We start from the raw sequence: 21,873 nt of genomic DNA on the forward strand, positions 1-21,873 counted from the left end.
CTAAGAACTCTTAAGTATCATTTTTGCACATGATGCGTTTCCCATGAGAGAAAGTTTCCTTTAAGATAAAATTCACCAATTTAAACTGCACAATGCAGTGTCTCTTAGCATCGTCAGTGTTCTGCAACCATCACTATCTAATTCTAGAACATTCTCAACATCCCCAAAGAAACCCCATACCCTTTAGCTATCACTTCCTAACCTCATTTCCCCTAGCCCTGCTGCTGCTAAGTCACATCAGTGGTGTCCGACTCTGTGCAACCCCACAGACGGCAGCCCACCAGGCTCCTCTGTCCCTGGGATTCTCCAGGCAAGAATACTGGAGTGGGTTACCATTTCCTTCTCCCCTAGCCCTAAACAACCACTAATCTTTCTGTTCTGTATATTTGCCTATTCTAGACACATCATACAAATGGAACATGTGGTCTTTCGGGACAGGTTTTTTTGAGGAGGGGCTTCTTCCTGTTTTTCATTTTGCGTGTTTTCAACGTTCATCCATACTGTAGCACGTTCCAGGATTTCATTCCTTTTTTCATGACTGAATAATACTGTATTGTGTGGATATACCACATTTACTTATTTATCAGCTGAGGGGTATTCAAGTTGTTTTCTCTTTGGGGTTATTATAAATAAAGCTGCTGGCACATTTAGGTACAAGTTTTTGTTTTAACATGTTTTCAGTTTTCTTGTAATTACATACCTGTAGAAATGCCGGACCATATGGTAATTCTGCTTAACTTTTTGAGGAAAGGACAAACTGTTTTCTGAAGTGGCTGTACCATTTTGCATTCCCACCAGCAACACCCAACTGTTCCATTACTTCACACCCTTACTGAAACGTGGAACTGTACTCTTTTTAAAACTTTAGCCACTCAAATAGGTATTTCACTGTGGCTTTAATTTGCATTTCCCCAATGACTAGAGACCTTGATCATCCTTCCATGTGATTACAGACTGTATGTGTGTCTTCTCCGGAAATACTCAATTTTTTGCCCATATGTAAACTGAACTATTTTTGTGTTGCTGAATTGTAAAAATTTTTCTTTCTAAAGTATCTTGTTAAAACTATATACTTAGGAACTTCCCTGGTGGCCCAACAGTTACGATTACTCACTGCTAATGCAAGGGGCCAGGGTTCAATCCCTGGTGAGGAAGCTAAGATCCCACAAGTCCTGCGGTGCAGCCAAAAAACTTAAAAAGAAAGAAAGCTACTTAAAAAATAAGTTTAAAAATAATACATTTAGAGAAAAATGTTAAGTAAACAACAGTACAATTGGGCAAAAATAATGAAGGCAAAGTACAACTCAAGGCCTAGTTTCAGCAACACTGGCTCATACACTAAAGGCAAGATTTCTGGCCTCACAGCAGCCAGGTTCAAATCGCAGTTCTGCCTCTAAAAAGCTGCCTTTTAGACAAGACAGTCAACCGTTGTCAGACTCAGTTCCCCCGGCTTTAAAAAGGATGGCCCCTGCCACTTGAGAGCTATTGAACAAATGACGCGTGTGAAGCGCTCACTCAGTGCCAGTGCCGCTAAGCGCTCTCTAAAATTAGTTACAATGACGACAGGCGACGAGGCCTGCGGCCTTCCCGGTTCAGTTTGCTGAGGACTCGGCCCCCAACCGCAGGGGCGGGCCACCACAGATTCGGCACCACAGCGTACAGACCTTTATACGCATGCTCTTCCCTCAGCGACCTCTCACAGGCCCCTGCCCCCTACTCGGAGCCGTTATGGCCGCGCCACCAGACTTCCGTTTCCGGGTCACCGAGGCGGCTTCCGGTAGCGAGACCGGGCGCGCTAGGCCGGCGGGGTTCCGAAGCCGGAAGGGTCTACACTGACGGCCGGTTAACCGGACGCTGGGAGTGGCCAGGTGGGGCGCCGCTGACCCTCGGCAGGGAGGAGTGACCTTCGTCTTCCCACCCGGACGGGCACTGGCTGCATTTCAGCCCGATCTGCAGTGGATCCCTTCTAATTCCCTCTCCCTGGACTTTACGTGCTCCCCGGGATTCCTGTGATTAGGGCCCTTCGGGTGGGAGTCGGGAGACGTGGGTTTCATTCCCGCCTGCGCCACTGGTTGGCACTCTGACCTTGGCTGGATACGCCCTTCCGTGGGCTTCCGCTCCCTTATTTAGTGATTGTGAGCTCCTTAATGGCAGGAACAATGGGCTTCCTTGTTGACTCAGCTGGTAATGAATCCGCTTGCAATGCGGGAGACCCGGGTTTGATCCCTGGGTTGGGAAGATCCCCTGGAGAAGGGATCGGCTACCCACTCCAGTATTCTGGCCTGGAGAGTCCATGGGGTTGCAAAGAGTCGGAAACGACTGAGCGACTTTCACTAATGGCAGGAAAGGACTTTTATTTGTGTTAGACAGTGTCGCCTGTCCCGGGTACAGAATAGGGACAGTGTAGGAACTCTGTGTCTGCTTAAGTTGTTTTGGATCCCGAAACTTTGAAAATCTGGCGAGAACTTTTGATCTCCACCTACCAGCTCTCTAGTCCTTTCTACTCCACCCTGCCTCCCACCGTACCAAATGCTCAGATAAAGGAAATTTCGCTTACAGTTAGTTTCAGATAGTTCACAGATCTCTACTGATGCCCATTCATGTATCCCAGAGCCTGCCCTGTCCTAGACATTCAAATATTTGTAATCACAAGACAGTAGATGGTCAGTTAATTTTTTTAAATGCATGAATCACTATCCATTTCAAAGAGGAAGATAGACATCCTTAATTAGCAAGTAGGAACTGGCAGTAGTATGCCATTCTTGCATAAGTCTTTTAATAACCCTATGAGAGAGCCATTATTCATTTCCCATTTGGCAGGTGGGGAAATAGAGGCAATGGAAAATAAACTTATTTTAGGTCATTCAACTTTTGAATGTCCAGGACAAGAATTCAAACCCAGGTCTGAAATTCCAAAGCCCCCTGTTGTTAACTACTAGCTGAAGAAGGATTAAATGCGGAAATATTTTTAAATGTGCTCTAGCAACCTCTGTTTTGAGATTAATTTCTGTAGTTATGTGATGACTATCATCAAGATGGGTGATCTCAAACCAAAAGTTGCATGCTGTGGAAAGACTTGTCTGTCTACATTTCTTCCATAGTATCTGTGTTGCTTTTTTAATAATACTGTATTTTAAATCCTCCACTTTGACCCATGTTATTCAGTCCGTATAACTTTGGTGAATACTGATTTGGTTATGTTGGATTGTTCTGCTAGACCTCCAAATTAAATATTTTTAATTATAGTTGAAGTAAGAGGTGATAATGTTTGGGCATTATTTCTTTTTCTTTTCTGTACTACTTTTAAAGGGACTATATTCAGGATCTTGGAAGCACTGCCAATATGTCTGATGTTCAAGAAGCCACTAACCAGCTCCTGGATGTGAATCTTTGTGAGAACCAGATGTCTATACAAGTGACTGAAAGTGGCCCCAGAAGTGAGTCTGAGCACCTCCAAGTCACTATTGGTGCCACTGTGCCTACTGGTTTTGAGCAAACAGCTGCAGATGAAGTGAGAGAGAAATTGGGGTCATCATGCAAAATCAGCAAAGACCGGGGCAAGATATACTTTGACATTTCAGTGGACAGTCTGGCTCAGGTTTGAATGAAGCAATATTTAAAATGGCTTTCTAAATAGATGATTTTATGTTTACTTTCTTAGTTTACAGACCTCTCTGGAATCCTTACTGCTTTTCTTTGCTCTGCCCTATATCAGGTGATTTTAAAGTATTCCTGCATTTTCTGTTGGGTATTGATTTGTAAGTTTGCTTTAGTTATTTATTTATTTATTTATTTATTTTTCTTTTAGAATTGATCCTAATATTTCCTGAGGATCAATTCACCAGAAAAAATCCTGTGAGACTCAGGAAGAAATTCTTAGTATCTGTTATTCCTCTTAGAATTTATTTACTTTGGCATGTAGCTGAAATTTAGACTCCAGTACTGAAGCATAAAGGGAGAGATTTTTCTATCTGTGTCAAATTTATTCATGCTCAAAAGTAATTAGGATCACTGAAAGTGAGAAGTGAAGGTCAGCAAACCGCCATCCCTCTAGAGTAAACACTAAGCTGTATCTCATTACCACAGAAGCAACACGGGGCCAGGGATTATTGCATGTGTTTTGGGGGTTTTTTTGGTCAACATTTCCTAAGCTCTTAGTATCTGGCATATAGTAGGCCCTGTATTTTTCATCCAGTGTTTAGTTAATAACCTCAGCAGCTTTGTAAAGATAGGCACTATCATTATCCTCATTAATCATTAAGCTTAATAATAGGTAATTTGCACAAGGTTACTTAGCTAATAATCACCAAGCTGGAGATCAGACCCTACACAGTATACCCCAGAGAGCTGTGAGGGCAGAATAAAGCCCCATTTCACTGCTTCATCTTTTCCTTCTCTCCTAACTCTGCTGCCCACAGAATACTTCTAGCTTCTAGTCTTCCATCTGTCTTTTTTCCTTTTGTGTAGGGGAATAGAACCTGATGGGTAGCCAAAAAGATGGGAGGGTGGGGAAATGGGAAAAATATTAAATACAAATTATAGGTATTAGCTGCTTTAAAATCTTTGTACCTAATTTTTATATTTAAATGTTGATAGTTTATGCACTTCAAAATCTTGCCCAGAATTTGTCTCTTAAAATTTTTTTTTTCCCTACCCAGGTTCATTGTCTGAGATCAGTTGATAATTTATTTGTGGTTGTTCAGGAGTTTAAGGATTACCAGTTCAAAGAAACAAAGGTAAGCTTTCCTAAACATGGAAGCTAATTTTGAGCCATCTTCCCAAAGAGATTATTTCCACTTTTCATATTCTGTGTATCATTTAGCATTACTGCTTCTTTTATGATCATAGAATACTGGGAGGCTTTTACAGTAAAATCCAGAGATTTGTTGATAATCCATTTTCAAAAGTTGCTTTTAAAAATAATTATTGCAGGGTGTGGGAAATGGGTGAAGGAAGTCAACAGATACAAATTTCCAGTTATAAGAGAACTGAACATGGTGACTGTAGTTAGTAATACTGTACTGCACATTTTCCAGTTGCTCAGATAGTAGATCTTAAGAGTTGTCATCACCAGAAAACTGTATGGTAACAGATGTTAACTAGACTTGTTGTGTTGATCATTTTCCAGGGTAAACAAATACTGAATCATTTTGTATATACCTGAGACTAAAATTATATGTTAACTATATCCCATTGTCTTTTAAAGGGGAAAGAATAACAGAACAAAGAAATAAAAATCAATATTGAAAAACAAAAACTTAACAAGAAATAGAACAAATGATTTGACTTTCTGACAAAAGAAAGGCACCTTAGATGAGCTTTGCTGATATATATGGATTCAAATAGAATTGCTTCCAGGCTGTGAAGCAAAGAGCAGGCATCAGTTTGTGTCATCTACCAATAACACTTTCTCTCACCATTCTATTTTTTGCCCTGCTTTCTTCTCTAACTTGTTTTTTGCAATAAAGCCAAAGCAATATCTAAATACTCCTTCAGTTGTTAGGACAACAGCTTTGTTCCTAACTTGTATTTAGCATCAGATTCCTAAATATTGAGATGCTGCCTAAGCTGAAGGCTGAAAATAGATCACAGTCCGGCTTTAGTATTTTTCCACATTGCTTTGTAAAGGTCTCATTTCCAGAGTCAAATGCTTGAAAACCTTTTTCTTTCAGTTTTATTGCCTATATTAGAAATAATCTTTTTTAAAACTATGATGTGCCGCCTGATTGTCTAATTTTTATTTATTGGTAACAGGTTGATTTCCAAAACATCATTCAGAAACCAGTCAAACTGATATGAACCCACAACGTAGAAAAAAACAGATCGAAAAGAGTTCAGACTGCAAATAGATGATAATTTTATTAACTAAAAATGTAACTTTTAACACGAGTTTTATAACCCTTCAGCCTTCTAACGGGCATTGCCAACCAAATCATATCTACAAAATTAGTAAATAACAGGCAGGCTGCTGACAATCTTTGCTCTTAAGTATTTCAAAATTTTAATAGCTGATTCTATACATGAATAAATGTTGACATATTTTTAAAATATGTGTCCATCTTAAATTCTTGCCTCTAACCTACTAGGGTATTATTAATAATATTTTCTTCAATTGCCATGTTTTTGCCATCCTGGAATTTGTATTATTTGGGGTATTCTTGATCTCTCTAATTGGAGGTGAATTTGGTATTATGGAGCCATATTTCCAGAGCTGCCTTCTAAGTAACTGCAAAGCAGGTTACTGATAGAAGTCCCAGAAGAAAACAGCGAGAATTAAAGTAGATTTTCAGATCTTTGCAAGAGCAACTTCTGTTGCATGTGACCGTGAAAAATTGTTAAGCCCTTTGTGGACTTGAGTTGCAACATGCCCCCAGTAGAACTTTGTTTTGTTTGGCTTCTAGTTTTCATTCTGTTGACCATCAGTTTTTTCCTTTGTTGCATTATACTTTCGCATGTCTATAAAAACCTGTTAGTTTAACCATCCTAATGGGTTCTCTATTTTTAAATACTCAGATGATATCATTAATTCTATTAGCTTTTTTATTAACTAATTTTTTTAAAAGGGTAACACCTGTGATTTAAATTGTTTAGCCAGTTTATATATTTATTTAGAACAAAATTGTAAAGATTGAAAAGATATACAGTGAAACATGTTCCTCTGTCTTCATACTATCCATTTCCCTTCTTGAAGGCAACAGTTATTACCAATTTCTTAGATATCCTTCAAGAGGTATTTTAATATGTATATTTTTTTTACATATTTACACAAATGGAAGTATACTGTACATACTGTTCTGTTCTGTGTTTTTAGTTGTCATCTTGGAGATCACACCGCTATCATTGTTGGATTTGACTGCATCACAATGTAATCAGTCCCATTTTAGGACATTGGGATTGTCCACACTCTCGTCATTACAGTGGTGCAATGAACATCCTACATACATGCATGTACATGTTCAGTCTGCGGATCATTTTTCTGTTTGATAAGTTTATCCCATTGATGTTTATTGATACAACAGAAATGTGTGGTCTTGGTTCTGTCATGTTTATGTTACACACATTTAGCTTTTTAAAAATTTATGTGTTTGCTTTTTCCATGTGCATGTGTTTTAAAATATTTGGAAAGTTTGTGATCTTTCTCTAGCTGTTAACTTTTATAAATACAACTTAATCTACTGTTTACACAGTATTTCTTGAATCTCTACTAAGAGCAGTGATGAAGTTGGCATATTTTCCACGTCTCTCCTTCCTCCCTTTTTTTTTTCCTTCCTCCCTTTCATCCTCCAGTTTTATAATTTTTCTTGGTGCTGACCCATATGCCTTTAAATCCTTTGAGTATACTTTAAAAAACATTAGCTTTAATTTCTGTCCTTTGACCTCAGGGTACAAGAGAAGAAGATATCAGTGTGCTTAAATTACTTGCCATGTTCTGTTACCTTTCCCTCCAAGGATACATCCCTTTGTAACATTTACATTCTGTTTTGCTGTCATAATCCGTATGTTTGTTTTTTGTTTTAGTCTTTTCGTTAAATTGATTATAGGCACACTGCTTGTCTTTTTGTTACAGGTTTATCTCTTGGATGGCATGAGTTCAGAAATGTTTGTCTTTCTCCTCTATTCTTGATTAATAGTTTGGGTTTAAAATTGGGAGTCATGCTCTCCTTCCTTAAGAATATCATAGACATTGTTCATTTTCTTCTAGCATGAAATGTTGCCATGGAAAAATCTGAAGCCACCCTGTTATTTCCCCCCCATATTTGTTGCTTTCTTTTTATTTCTGCTTGATGCCCAGATGATTTTTTTTTTCAATCTTTGAAGTCACCAGAATATGTCTCCTTGTTGATAATTCCTAGTTAGGACATGTCAAGCTCTAGAGCAATTCATATCCATTTATATTTAAGTTTTCTTGAATTATTTTTTTAATATGTTTTATTTTAAATCCCTTTATCAGGGATAAACCAGTTATACATATGTAGGATCTCTTTGGACTGTCTTTGATGTTTTCTGTTGTTCTCTCTAGTCCTTTTCAAAATCTTTGCTCATTTTTACTGTATTTGCTTTGTTTCCTTCACATCCCTTACTGTATTTTCAGCAGTGGCTTTCATAAGTGGTGCTCTAATATAATCTTCATTTTTGCAATGGTTTTGTTTTCTCATTCAACTTTTTCTTTGAACTCTACAAGCTCCCGTTTCATCTTCTTCTGGCAGCTCCCCTCATCTTTTTCCTGCTTTTATATCTCTTCTTTGAGCTCTTATGTAGCAGAAGTATTTCCTTATTAGATTTTTTTGATGTCATGTCAACATATACTCTTGCCTGGAAAATCCCATGGACGGAGGGCCTGGTGGGCTGTAGTCCATGGGGTCGCTGAGGGTCGGACACGACTGAGCGACTTCACTTTCACTTTTCACTTTCATGCATTGGAGAAGGAAATGGTGACCCACTCCAGTGTTCTTGCCTGGAAAATCCCAGGGATGGTGGAGCCTCATGGGCTGCCTTCGATGGGGTCGCACAGAGTCAGACATGACTGAAGCGACTTAGCAGCAGCAGCAACATATCTCATCATGGATTTCAGTTGCTTTGTGTCAGTATCTTTCTGGTCACTGGTTGTTTTCTGCTGTTTGTTTTTCTGTCCCTTGCCTCCTTTTTTCCATTCATGTAAGTCTGGTGCTAATAAGTTTTGATAATTGCTCATCCTTGAATGAGGGAGTTCCTTCTTGATGGGAGATTCAGGAACTGTTCCAGGCCAGCAAGAAATCCCCCTGATTCACTGTGAAGTTCCTTCTGGCAAAAGGTTGTGGGTGAATGAGTTCTCCTTTTCCTTCTTTTTTTAAATAGCTTTATTGAGGTATAATTTCCATACCATTTACTGAGTTCTTTTAACCATTCCTTCTCCCTAGCTGGAAAGGTTCAGGAACTTTAAGGTTATTTACTATATAGAATATTTCTGCAAATCTCTATTCTTTCTTTCCAGCAAATAGAGCCAGTCTCTGAGATTCCTTTTTCAGCCTCCATTTCTCTCCTCTGCTGCCTTTGGAAACAAACAAGATTCAGGGAAGCTCCCTCTTGGTGCATTCTCTTCTTCCCTGCTTTTCCAGAGAATTTATTTGTTCCTCCTTTGCAGACTGCTCGCCCCTTTGCCTGAGATGTGTAGGTATCCTTCCTCAGGTGTCTTCCTACACCTCTGCTTGAGTTTCCCTGTACTCAGGAATTCTTACGTTAGAATTCTTATGTTCTGGTTCTAGATTAACAGATACCATGTAGATTCTATTACCATTGAGTTGGTGTTTCTGTTGTTCTTTTTCTTGTTGTTTTGGGTTTTTGTTTTTTTTTTTTCTTTTTGGCCATGCCGTGTGGCATGTGGGATCTTAGTTCCCTAACCAAGGACTGAACCTGCACCCCCTACACTGGAAGCTCAGAGGCTTAACCTCTGGACCACCGGGGAAGTCCCTGTATTTACCTCCTGAGAGGAGCCTTGGTAATGAACCTAAAACTTTAGATGATGCTAAGTTATGTAAAGAAAATAAGATGAGAGTGACTTGAGAGTAGAGCAGGTCTCTCAGAGGATGTGCTTTTTAAACTGCTGTTGAATAATGAGAAGGGAGCCAGCAGTGCAGAGAGGCTATGTGAAGCACATACCTTCACATGTGAAGCAGAGGTGAGAAGCTTGGGAGAGATGATCCTGACATGATACAAGAAAAGAAACATAGACAGGAGTTGGGTTATTTGGGCTTTTTAGGGAATTTAAATTTGCGGGGATGTAATCAGCTGCTGAGGTACTTTACACGTGATCAGATTTACTTTTTTCACAGATGACTGTAGATACTATTTAGATACTGGATAGATACCTTTTTAATTGTTAAAGTTTGGGTTTTTTCTTTTCAAAAATAGTATGTATACACAGCCACAAAATTAAATAGGAAGTCAGTCATTGAGAGGTCTGCTGCCCTCCCATGTCTTTCATCCACCCACTTCCCCTCCCTGGAGGTAACCACTGTTAATAGTTCTTATTTGCTTACATTTTAACCTAGAAGCCCAGCTTGTGACCTACCATTCTATCTTGTATTATTCTGTAGTGGCCTTAATTTGTATACATCTTAATATTCTCAATTAAGACTTTAATTTCCTCAGTTATAGGCATTATATTATTTACTCTTTTGTCCTGTACTCCTGCCACCCCCAACATAGCGATTAATGTAGTCCATAGGCAAAGTAGGAGTTTATTTGTTCAATTAAAGTGTTAAGAAATGAATGAAATTAATGGATTTCATTCTCTGTCTTTTATAGGAAGAAGTTCTAAAGGATTTTGAGGAATTGGCTGGGAAGCTTCCATGGTCAGACCCTTTAAAAATATGGAAAATTAACACATGTTTCAAGAAAAAAAAAACAAAGCGCAGAAAGATAAATCCGAATTCAAGTAAACAGAAGATTGATAATGGACGAGGAGACACAACAGTTGAGAAGGATGTTAAAAAAGAGTTAACTAACAGTGTCTCAGATTCACAGATCTCAGACTGTTATGAAAATCCAGCCATCAAAGAGCAGGTATCAACATTAATAGGTGATGGTTTGACATCTTGCAAAGATGAGACTGAGGAAAACTCAAAAGAAGAAGCTGATCCGGAAGTGCTGAAGTTTAGAGTCACATGCAACAGGGCAGGAGAGAAACACTGCTTTTCCTCAAATGAGGCAGCAAGAGATTTTGGGGGTGCTGTTCAAGATTATTTTAAGTGGAAGGCTGATATGACTAACTTTGATGTGGAGGTAAGTGCATGTTCTTACTGTGATGATTCAAGAAGGTTGTCATAACAAATTTGTAGAATTTTCAAGACTTAAGTCTTATGGACAATTAAACTGAGGTCACAAAGTTAATGGGGTATCATTAATAAGAGTATGAGCAATGGAGACAGAGCCAAATCCAGATTTGTACTCCATAACTGTGTAGCTTTGGACAAGATATTCTGTCTGAGCCTCCATTTTGAACTGGAGCCAATAACACTTCATACCTATGTGTCCTAAAGGTTAAATGAGATTATACTTTTGAAGTATCTGGAATGATACCTGGTCTATACTACATGCACAGTAGTGGGGGAGCTATTGAGACTTGAGTTTTCTAATTTCTAACCTAGTGCTTTTTCTAACATGGTGTGGACACATTCAGATTATAAAATTCAAAAGAATTAAAGCAACTGTTTTGTTGTTGTGTGTCTCGGTTGCAGACTTTGCTACTGAAGTGGGGTATATTTTTAAAACAAACCTTGACCTTCTAAAACGAGGACATCATTACTAACACTCATCCTGGAGCCGGCTCTCCTCTTTCTTAAATTGCGCTATATTCCCAAGCTCAGATCCTCCTTTTTAACATGCTCACTCTCCTTGGTCTCAATCTTCTGCTATATGGGTGATTCCATGTGGACCATACTGACTAATCTTTCCATCTCCAACAGTTTAACAGCCTCTAGCAGCTGATGTTTTTACTGTTGCTTTTGGGACACTTGAATCTGGGGCAAGTCGTTATTCTTTTTATTTTTGCATATCAAATTGGAAGAACAATTCCTCATTCCTTTTTCCTTGTAACAGCTGTTATGATGATGAACAGGCTGACTACAACAGTGATGTCCAGAGTTAGCAAAAGGGCTCAGAGGAGATTCGGGAGCTGTACTACCTGGGTTTATTTATTTATATTATTTGGCTGTGCTGGCTCTTAGTTGCAGCATGTGGGGTCTTTGGTTGTGACATGTGAACTCTTAGTTGCAGCATGCAGGATCTAGTTCCCTGACCAGGAGTGGAGCCTGGGCCCCCCGCCTTGGGAGTGCAGAGTCTTAGCCTCTGGACCACCAAGAAAACCCCACTACCTGGGTTTAAACCCCAGTTTATGAGCTGTATGACTTTGGGCAAGTAAAAGTGACCTCTTTCTGTCTTAATTTCCTTATCTATAAGAGGAGGAGGATAATATCTAGCTCAGAGGGGGTAGATATGAAATGAGGTAATAAAGTGTGTAGAACAGTGGTTTGCATAGAGCTAGGTGTTAACTGCTGCTGTTGAGATCATGATGAGGAAATTTGAGGTGGAAGATGGGAGAACTCATTTTTCTTTTATTTGAATAGTTTATATTTAACTGTGTGCTAGAAAAACTATAACTATGACCAAAAAAATATTTTCACAGGCATTACTTATGAGTCAGATTTTTTTAAAGTACTAAGAAAATAATAGGTGTTAAAGCATATGTGGCCTGGCATTAACAGTTGGTTAATCTAAATGAAGGGTATAGTTAAGAGTTCATTGTGCCAGTATTCTTCTAAGCATTTCTATATGTTTGGAATTTTTTCCCCCAAAGTTAAAAAATTTTTAAATGAATTTTAGAAGCCTGGAAACCTTCAAAATATGTTTCTCTTATAAAAATCAGAGGAAACCTGGTTATACCTAACTTGTGAAAACAGTGAATCAAAAGGAGAATAAAATAATTCTAAAATAGTATATACCTAAATGATTTCCTTTATATGAAGCTCAAGAAAAAATAATTTATCATGATAGTGGTCAGATTAATGACAATCTGGGATGGGCACTGACTTAGAGGGCAAGAAAAACTCTTTTTCTGGGTGGTGGTTACACAGCATGTACATGCAAAAATTCACTGCACTACATACTTAAAATTTGTGCATTTTACTGTATGCAAGGGATACCTCAGTAATAAAGTAACAAATTAATTAAGCCTCAAATTTTAAAATCTTAGTAATAAGTATAACTTGAACTCTCTTAAAGCTATTTTATTCTGTCTTATTTTGTTTGTAGGTTCTTTTGAACATCCATGATAATGAAGTTGTTGTGGGCATTGCGTTGACAGAGGAGAGTCTCCACCGAAGAAATATCACACATTTTGGACCCACAACTCTTAGATCTACTCTTGCCTATGGGATGCTCAGGTAGGACAATGAGTTAGCCTTGTAGTTTCAAGGGACACTTTGCTTTGAATTTTCCCTTCAAAATCTTTTGTGAGGTACTGTGTTAGAATCTAGTAGATAAAGAACAGGATAAAATGTTAAAGATCTCTTTCTTTGTATCCAATGTTGATTCCTTGAGATTCTGAAAAGATCACATAATTAATATCTCAATTTTCTTGATTTAAAATGAGAATGATAGTTTTCATCTGCCTTTTGAATGTAGTTGTCACATTTCTGTTTAGAAAGGATATATTCCATGTTGAGAAATAGAACAAATTTTGTTCTGTTTCATTTCTGTGCAGTGAAGCAGATGGAGAGCAGAGATTTCATAAATGTGTATAATGTATAAATGAACACGGAGAGCTTTTACTTATATGTTAAAATTCTATACTCACAGAAACCCAGGAATCATCCTGGAATTTTCTACTTTTCAAAGAACAAAACGGCTTTCTTTCTTCTTTGCCTGTTTCCCTTTGGGTGTTTCTTTCCACCACTAGGACAAGATGTCTTCTCTAGGTTTCTGTTTGCCAGACTGCAAAATAGGTTTGATGTGAGACTTAAAGGATTATGTGTGAGGAATAAATGCAGAAACAGATGCAAAATACCTGTTACATACAGTACCTGGCATACCTGGTAGTTAATTCTATTTCCTTGTCCTCCAATCTTTGCTTCCTCTTTTCCCCTGCTCATCCTTGGAATCCTAGTTCAACACAATTGGAACCTGTCAATTCAATGACAACAGTAGGAAAACTGGGCCCATTTGATTAAGGAAGAGCTCCTAGTCATCATTCATTTAACAAACATTTATTATCTACTGAAGGCATTATGGTAGGAGCCAGGAATATAGAGAATTATTATGGGTGCAACTGTTAGAAACCTAAATAAGCTAGTTTAAGATTTTAAAAAGTGATGATTGTGTGGGAGTGGGAATTAATAGCAAAATACTGAGATGTCTTGGGGAACCCACAGAAAAACTGAAAGCCATGTCTTAAGAAAAGTAGGATCCTGGTCTTAGAGAAAACCACCAGAAACCTAGACAGTCACTTTTATCTCCCCTGGGAGCCCATGGGCTCTTGGCTCTACTTATCTCTATAAATGGCTCCCCCTCATCTAAATTTATGTTTCCAATTTTAAATAACCAGGGTTTCTAGCTCTTTGTTCCCAATGGTTAGAAGAAGAGAGAATCTGATTGACAGTTTCGGTCATGTGTTTACTCAGACCCAGCAACAGTGGCTGGGAGTACAGAGTTGCTTACTCCCAAGAGGGTTGCCAAGGATTCTGTTGCTCTGTGTTTTGAGGGGCAGGAATGGGGAAGTAGAGCTGGACAGTTCAATTCAGTTCACTTGCTCAGTGGTGTCAGACTCTTTGCAAACCCATGGCTTCCCTGTCCATCACCTACTCCCAGTGCCTACTCAAACCCCTGTCCGTTGAGTCGGTGATACCATCCAACCATCTCATCCTCTGTCGTCCCCTTCTCCTCCTGCCTTCAATCTTTCCCAGCATCAGGGTCTTTTCCAACGAGTCGGTTCTTCGCATCAGGTGGTCAAAGTATTGGAGTTTCAGCTTCAGCATCAGTCCTTCCAATGAATATTCGGGACTGATTTTCTTCAGGATTGACTGGTTGGATCTCCTTGCAGTCCAGAACTGTGGTGTTGGAGAAGACTCTTGAAAGCTGGACAGGCGTTACAATAAGAATCCAGTATTAAAGCAACTATGGTGGTTTAGTTGCTAAGTTGTGTCCGACTCTTGCGACCCCATGGACTGTAACCTGCCAGGCTCCTCTGTCCATGGGATTCTCCAGGCAAGAATATTGGAGTGGGTAGCCTTTCCCTTCTCCAGGGGATCTTCCCAACCCAGGCATCAAACCCGAGTGTCCTGCATTGCAGGCAGATTCTTTACCAACTATAAAGCAACTATACTCCAAATTAATTTGAAAAAGGAGTCCAGTGTTAGTCCTCAGGAATCTCAGTTTTGTGAGGGAGAACCATAATAGAATGTGGAAAGAATAGCAGGACAAAAGAAGGAAAGAAGAACCTTGTCACCTGTCTGAGGAGATATTTCATAGAGGCGGTAACATTTAAGCCACTAACAGTAATGCCTCTAATTCTGACTCTGTCACCTATTAGCTTTGCATCCACAGATGGATGGGTTTGCATCAGCTTATCTGTAACTGAGAATAATAATAGTAACCTATCTCACAAGGCTGTTAAAAGGATTAAAAGAGATAATGCATGCAAAGAACTTAATTCCATGCCTGGCAAATACTAAGAGCTGAAAACTAAAGTAGTTATTTTAATAGCAACCTTTATTGTCTTTAAAAGTAATTAGGAAAGGAATCCTGAATGAGTAATTGCCAGTAAACTTGTATTGATACATGTTGTACTTGACACTTTTGAGTTTTCAATATAACAACACAAGTTTATATACAGAATAACAGGTATTTTCTAAAAGCATATGTACATACACACACACACATGAAAAGATCTACAAGCCAAATTCCATTCAAAGTGAAATAGAGGTTTTGGACGATAGAGGACTTTTAGTTATGTGTAATTTTTTTTAAGTGCCAGGCTATAGACTCAACATATAGTTACAAATTTATCTTTAAAATAAATACTGATTGTTGTTTCTTCAGGCTGGCATAACAGACCTGTGATCTGACAGCATCAGGAATAGTTATTGTGGGTGTCTTGGCTGTTGACATCTGTTCACATAGGCTGTTTTCTTCTCTAGGCTCTGTGCACCTCAGCCCACTGATATAATAGTTGATCCGATGTGTGGAACAGGGGCAATACCAATTGAGGTAATAACTTTCCTTTAGCTTTTAGATAAGAAAGTGATACATCCAGAATGTTCTAGAACTAATGGGTAATGACCAAGGTTAAGTCCATGGACCCAAGATTTGAGTGAATTACACTAGTAAAGCTGGAACTTTTGTGATAAAGATGTAGCCACCTACTATAAATAGCCAAGGACTAGGCTTTAGATTAGAAGTCATGTTTATTCACTGGATTACAGAGAAGGCTGAGAATTACAAACTGATGCGTCCCATTTCTGTAGACAAATGGGTAGACTTGAACAGAAAAGGTAATTGAAGGCACAAGCATAAACTGGAAGAGGGCATTTAATCTCTATAAAGTGAGATTATGTTTCTTAATCCATTTAGGTTCCTAGGGGAAACCTAGGAACATTATTTCGATTTTTTAGGATGTTTAGCAAGGTTACAAAGTTAAAAAAAAAAAAAACCTCTCAAATCACATTGAGAGGACTCAAAAACTACCTAAAGCAAAGCAAGAAATGGAAAGGCATTTTCTAAGTGGAGAACATTTAACAGGAGAGTTTGCTTGAATCATTGTTATTAAATCAGTATTATCTAAACTTTTATAATTGAGAAGAGGGCACTCCCAGTAAAATTGCTTAAACTTGTGAAACATAGCAAGTTCCTTAAATATAGTATATGTAAAGCCAGTGGGAAGAAACTTCAGGGAGATACCACAGATTCTGAGTGAGCAGAAACTGGACACATGAACAAGTCCAAAGCAACCTACAAAGGGAAAAATAATCCAGAGTGCACTTAGGAAAGGACATCTGCCACCTGGGAATTAGGATCCCAGAAGGAAATCACAGTAGTCCAGATGATTGCTGTTTTCTGCTAGTATCAACTAGAGAAATTTACTCTGGCTCAGGAGCCACACAGAGGAAAATCAGTTGTTGTCGCAAAGAATTCTGGAAACAAAGCAGAGTGCTCTCCAGCTTTGAACCATGATGTGAATGTTGTCTGGAATAGCAGTGAAGGTCAATACATGTCAAGAAATATACAACTAGAGCTAGAGACAGTCCAGAAGAGCCCCTGGCACTGCCGATAGAAAGAAAATGTTCGAGGCCCTTCCATGTAGGGGTAGACCTGAGAATGTCAATGTAGAAGAACCTAGGCTGATATATGATCCAAATGAATGAAATTATGAAAGGAATTGACAGGTTATAGAGACAGTTTGTTCACCAAACTCTAAAATATTTAATTTCGAATACTCCCTTTAAAACTTGGAAGTACTACAAAACCCTTGTCTTTCAGGAGCTGAAAATCTACATAAATAGGTTTAGAAGAAAAAATGAATATTGGGCAATCAGAAATCACCTGAGGCTTTCATCACACCCTTCTCCATTACCCTCAAGGGTCTGGGCAAAAGAAAAAGCTGTGAAGCACTGTGTCCATGGGTGAGGGGGTATTACTGTTTACCAAGAAAGAGGTGCTGTTACTCATCCCTAAACCGAGAGCAGAACTGTTTGTGCTTTCATGTCAGAAACCTGTTAATCTGCACAGAACATTGTTCATGCCTAGGGCAGTGTGTCACCTCACTGCACAAATAATACGAAAAGCTCAGGGTTTATGTTCTGTTGACATATTTTAAACTTACAAAATCCTTTCAAGAATATAGTGGTTATCATTCAAAAGCCCATATAATGAAGATTACACTTCATTTAAATTCTTAAGTATTCGTTTCTCAGATTATATAAAAATCCCATAATCACAAAAGGGTATAGGTTAGTCAGTTTGATTTGGTTAACTTTTTCAAAGTACATTTAAAGTCTGCAAGGCCTCCTGTGTGGTAGGGAGTACTGGGTGAAGGATTAAATAACATACCAGACCTATCCTTAAGGAGTTCCCAGGTTTGTTGAGGAGCAGATAGGTACAGAAGTATGAAAAAGGGAAAAAGTACAGTGGCAGATATATGTACAAAGTGCTTTTGGAGAGGCAAATGAGAGACAGGTTGGAGAGCTGGGGTTGACATCAGAGGGCATGACGTTTGAGCTGGGACTTCAAAGATGAGTGAGAGTTGAGCAAACAGAAAGAACAGGAGGGTGTTTCAAGCAAGGGAGGTAGCAATGTTGACAGCATGCAGTGTTTTGCCACTTTAGAAAAGCATTGGATTATTGACTTGGATTGTCTTGAATATTGACAAGTGGTTGAAATGATTTTACCTTTAATCATTTTGGGGTTTTCTTTTTTTTGCAGTTTGCTAATTCTGTTTTAATAAATACTCTTGTCTTTTAGGGGGCTACAGAATGGTCTAACTGTTATCATATTGCTGGTGATAATAATCCATTGGCTGTGAATAGAGCTGCAAATAACATCTCATCTTTATTGACCAAGATCCAAGTTAAAGAAGGGTAAAAATTTAAAAGATTTTGTAGCATCACTTAGATAATCAAATTTCATATTGGCTTTATGAATTAATACAACCAGTGCATTGTGACATTATAACCAAATATACATTCTGAGAGACTCCATTTAAAGTTGACTGAAACTAATTTATATTTTTAAAATATTTTAACTATAATTTCCCTTACCCTAATGCAACTATTTAAATTTCTGTCTTCCTTCTTATTCCTATATCTTCTTTTCCACATAGAAGAATTACATAGATTCATTTTAATTTTGTAAGTTTTCCATTATGCGTGCAGCCATCTAGTTGGGGACTTAATAGAGGCACAAGCGATCTTGTCTCTGGAAATGTTTTATTAAGTAGGTAATGTAGTTTGGAGAAGGCACCCCATGCAGGGGTGAGAGGAGGGGCCTTAGCTATCCTCCCAGGTCTCAGGGAAGAGGAAGATGGCAGTGGTGCCCTTTTGTCTGAAACTTAATTGAATACAAACAAGGAATTCAATCTTGTGCTAAATGTTACAGGAATTAGAGAAATCCAGGGGGAAGAGTCACCGAATACCAAATATTTGTCTATCCCACCCATATAATCTTTAATGTCTTCTTATTGGTATGCTTCAGGACCACTTTTGATGATTTCATAGCCTTGCAGGACCACGTGTATCCCAATATTTGATTCATTCAGACTCATAACTCATAAATCATTTTTTCATTTCAAAATCTGTTCTTATAAAACAAGTACATATTAAAATATTAATATTTTCTTATGCAATTAAAGTTGAAAATCAGTCTTAACTAATTTCCAAATTTACTTGTTCTTACATATTATAAGTGTTTTAGCTTATGATCTGTGCTTTCCACATACATGCTACCTTAAACATTTTTGCTAAGTTGCAGATGTTGTCACTGATTTCATTTTAATTTTTGGATACTGTAACAGTCTCTTGAGAAGTCTTTTTTTAATTTCATTCTTCAGGATACGTTGAAGCACCTTTTCTTTTGTCCCCACAGCAAACTGCCCTTGGGCTTGCCCATAGATACTATTCAGTGGGATATCTGCAACCTGCCACTAAGAACTGGCTCTGTAGACATTATTGTCACAGACATGCCATTTGGAAAAAGGTGAGACTTCTAAAAAATGAGTTTTACTTTCATTTGTTATTATATTAGTACCCACATATCTTCTAAATCTGTTGTCTTTTCTTTTGAGCTTATTCTGTCAGAAATCTTCGATTTCTTTTAGGAGACTTAGGTTTTTACTTCCTTTAACAGTATGATAGATTCACCCATTTTGTTTCTTCTGAGAACTCAGAAGTGTATTAACTACACTTTGATCCTGACCATCACAGGAGGTTCATCCACTTTGTAGCCCACTGTTGAATTACATTAATACTTCAGAGAAAGGTTGAGAAAATCTCAGGATGTTTTTTAATCACTGGTTTATGTGGCTTCCCCAGTGTTTCAGCTAGTAAAGAACCTGCCTGCCAATGAGGGAGATGCAGGTTTGATCCCTCGGTCGGGAAGACCCCCTGGAAAAAGAAATGGCAACCCGCTCCAGTAGCCCCATTGCGCTGTAGACTCCGACACCACTGAGCATACATGCATTTTGTTATGTAACTGCTTATACTAAGACAACCTATATTAACTATTATAGTTGTCAGTTTCTTTTACCCTTAACCAGTTCAGCCCATTCAAGATTCTAAGCAATTTACTAGTCTGATCATTTGACACATAAATGGCAAAGCGTGGTTTTACAAGGCAACTTTTTTCATACTTCAGGATTTTCTTATTGCAATGAATTTCTAAGAACTTCTCATATACAGTCCTAGCTACTTACCTTTTGCAAAAGTAAGTGACTTATTCGACCTCCTGTTATAGGATGGGCTCCAAGAAGAGAAACTGGAACCTTTATCCAGCTTGCCTGCGGGAGATGAGCCGTGTCTGCAGACCAGGGACAGGCCGAGCTGTACTACTGACTCAGGACAAGAAATGCTTTGCCAAGGTGCTGTATGTTAGTGCAAAACCTCAGCCTGTGACAAATTTGGGACCTTTTTAACTAGACTTGGGGATATTTGAGTAGGATGTATTTTCTCTTCTCCCAGTGTTTTTTACTAAGACCTCTGAGTGGTAGAGAAGCAGTTATCAGCTAATTACTTTTCTTTTTGTGTATACACAGGCATTATCTGGAATGGGACACCTATGGCGGAAGGTGCATACTGTTTGGGTCAACATAGGGGGTCTTCATGCTGCAGTTTATCTCCTGAAACGTACACCTCAAAGTTTTGTTCATCCTTCAGAAGAAGATGGAGAAAGATGTCCTTGGTAATACAAAGATCGAAAATGATTACTAGTATCTGTGCTTCCTGACACTGAAAATATCAGCACAAAGAACTTGCTTTGAGAGAAAAAAACAGTATTAAAGATTTGGTATAAATCTCTTCACCATAGTTAGGAAAAGATATAAATGGAATAAGTCTTATAAGAAAGTAGAGCTTTTTTTGGGCACTGTTTGAAAGGGGTAGTTGAGCAATTAGTACTTTTCTTAAAAGGCTTTAAAGATGCTAAGCCTACTAAAATGCTCCGGGATTTGGGTTTAGAACATTTTCAGGCTTTGTAACAGTTCCTATTTTCCACTGTAGGTAGAAAGCTACTCTGGCCTCATGGAAAGGAAGAGAGCCTAATCAGAGCATGAGGTTACATTTCATTGCCTGTGCAGCTTTGCTGTTTAGTTGCTCAAGTTTTTTACATTAGTTTCTAAAAATGAAGCGTTATTATGCTTTGTAAAATAGTGTTTGTTCCATGACAAGCTAAATCTTATGTAAGTCTTATAAGACTTATAGTTTATTATCTGCCTTAAAAGTTATAACATTAGTGAATAAGATTAACACATTAATCTGAAGATAGACACTCCTATTTGTAAATAGCAGCAAATACAATGGTAAATGAAAGGGACCAACAAGCCATATTTAAAGAAATTTTATTTTTCTTTCAGTACACAGAGGTGATGCTTTTCAAAATCAGACATAAACCTGTCAAAAGTATTTTTGTTGGCTTTTCTAAAGGACTAGATAACTGATGAATTAAAAACTTCACGCAAGTCCTTCTGTTATTTTTCTCAGTCACTCTGCTGTGCCGTGCTTAGTTGCTCAGTCATGTCTGACTGACCCCATCGACTGTAGCCCTTCCAGATTCCTCTGTCCATGGGGATTCTCCAGGTTCCATGCCCTCCTCCAGGGGATCTTCACGACCCAGGAATTGAACCAGAGACTCCTGCATTGCAGGTGGACTCTTTACCAGCTGAGCTACCATATATGCTTTTCTAGTTGCAGAAAGTCCTTCCCAAAACAGTGGAAAATGAAATAACCTAAAAATTAAGTCTTGTGAAACCAGTGCTTCCCTGGGACAGATTAGATGTGGAGTTTTATGTGGGATTCTGTATTCAGTTTATTTTGGAGTTCTGGCTACATTCAGCTTAGATTTTTCAGTGCCATATTAGTTACATAACAGTGCTATTCATAATTAACTTTTAATGTCTCATCTAGAATAAAAGGACAGTGTTTATTTCCTTTGAAAGAAAAGTTCAGATTAGCAGCATAATCCATAGTCCTTGTATGGTTTCTCTCTGATGTACCTCCCATTTGAGTATGAATTGGAAATGAGACATTTATAAGGGTCTTGTATCCTAGACTGGAGTTTCTACCATGATCAGAATGCACAGTTGCACTACTATAGGTTCAACATAATATCTTTCACCTCTGACAAAATAAACTGTTC

General features: G+C 38.3%; 1 protein-coding gene across 2 annotated transcripts; it reads left to right on the plus strand.

The window, feature by feature from the left end:
* The first annotated feature begins 1,744 nt into the window (after positions 1-1,744).
* On the plus strand, positions 1,745-20,443 carry THUMPD3 (THUMP domain containing 3). 2 transcript variants are annotated; one of them, XM_010842056.1, is made up of 10 exons: positions 1,745-1,868; positions 3,310-3,415; positions 4,659-4,736; positions 10,285-10,761; positions 12,790-12,920; positions 15,672-15,741; positions 17,992-18,107; positions 19,111-19,221; positions 19,978-20,101; positions 20,276-20,443. In XM_010842056.1, exons 2-10 carry the CDS (start codon positions 3,344-3,346, stop codon positions 20,423-20,425), a joined length of 1,329 nt encoding a protein of 442 aa, XP_010840358.1. In that variant the 5' UTR covers positions 1,745-1,868; positions 3,310-3,343; the 3' UTR covers positions 20,426-20,443. The 2 variants fall into 2 exon arrangements, with proteins under 2 accessions (XP_010840358.1, XP_010840357.1); XM_010842055.1 differs by having other exon boundaries at positions 1,746-1,868; positions 3,310-3,598.
* Positions 20,444-21,873: the final 1,430 nt, after the last annotated feature.

The sequence above is a fragment of the Bison bison genome, unplaced genomic scaffold, assembly GCF_000754665.1.
Source record: "Bison bison bison isolate TAMUID 2011002044 unplaced genomic scaffold, Bison_UMD1.0 scf7180017864171, whole genome shotgun sequence".
NCBI classification, from domain to species: Eukaryota; Metazoa; Chordata; class Mammalia; order Artiodactyla; family Bovidae; genus Bison; species Bison bison.

Bases quoted from the DNA above. Each gene is read 5' to 3' on its own strand.
- THUMPD3 (XM_010842055.1), top strand. From the start codon at position 3,344: ATGTCTGATGTTCAAGAAGCCACTAACCAGCTCCTGGATGTGAATCTT. The intron at 15,742-17,991 runs GTAATAACTTTC...CTTGTCTTTTAG, and splicing joins CAGGGGCAATACCAATTGAG to GGGGCTACAGAATGGTCTAA. The intron at 18,108-19,110 runs GTAAAAATTTAA...TTGTCCCCACAG, and splicing joins AAGATCCAAGTTAAAGAAGG to CAAACTGCCCTTGGGCTTGC.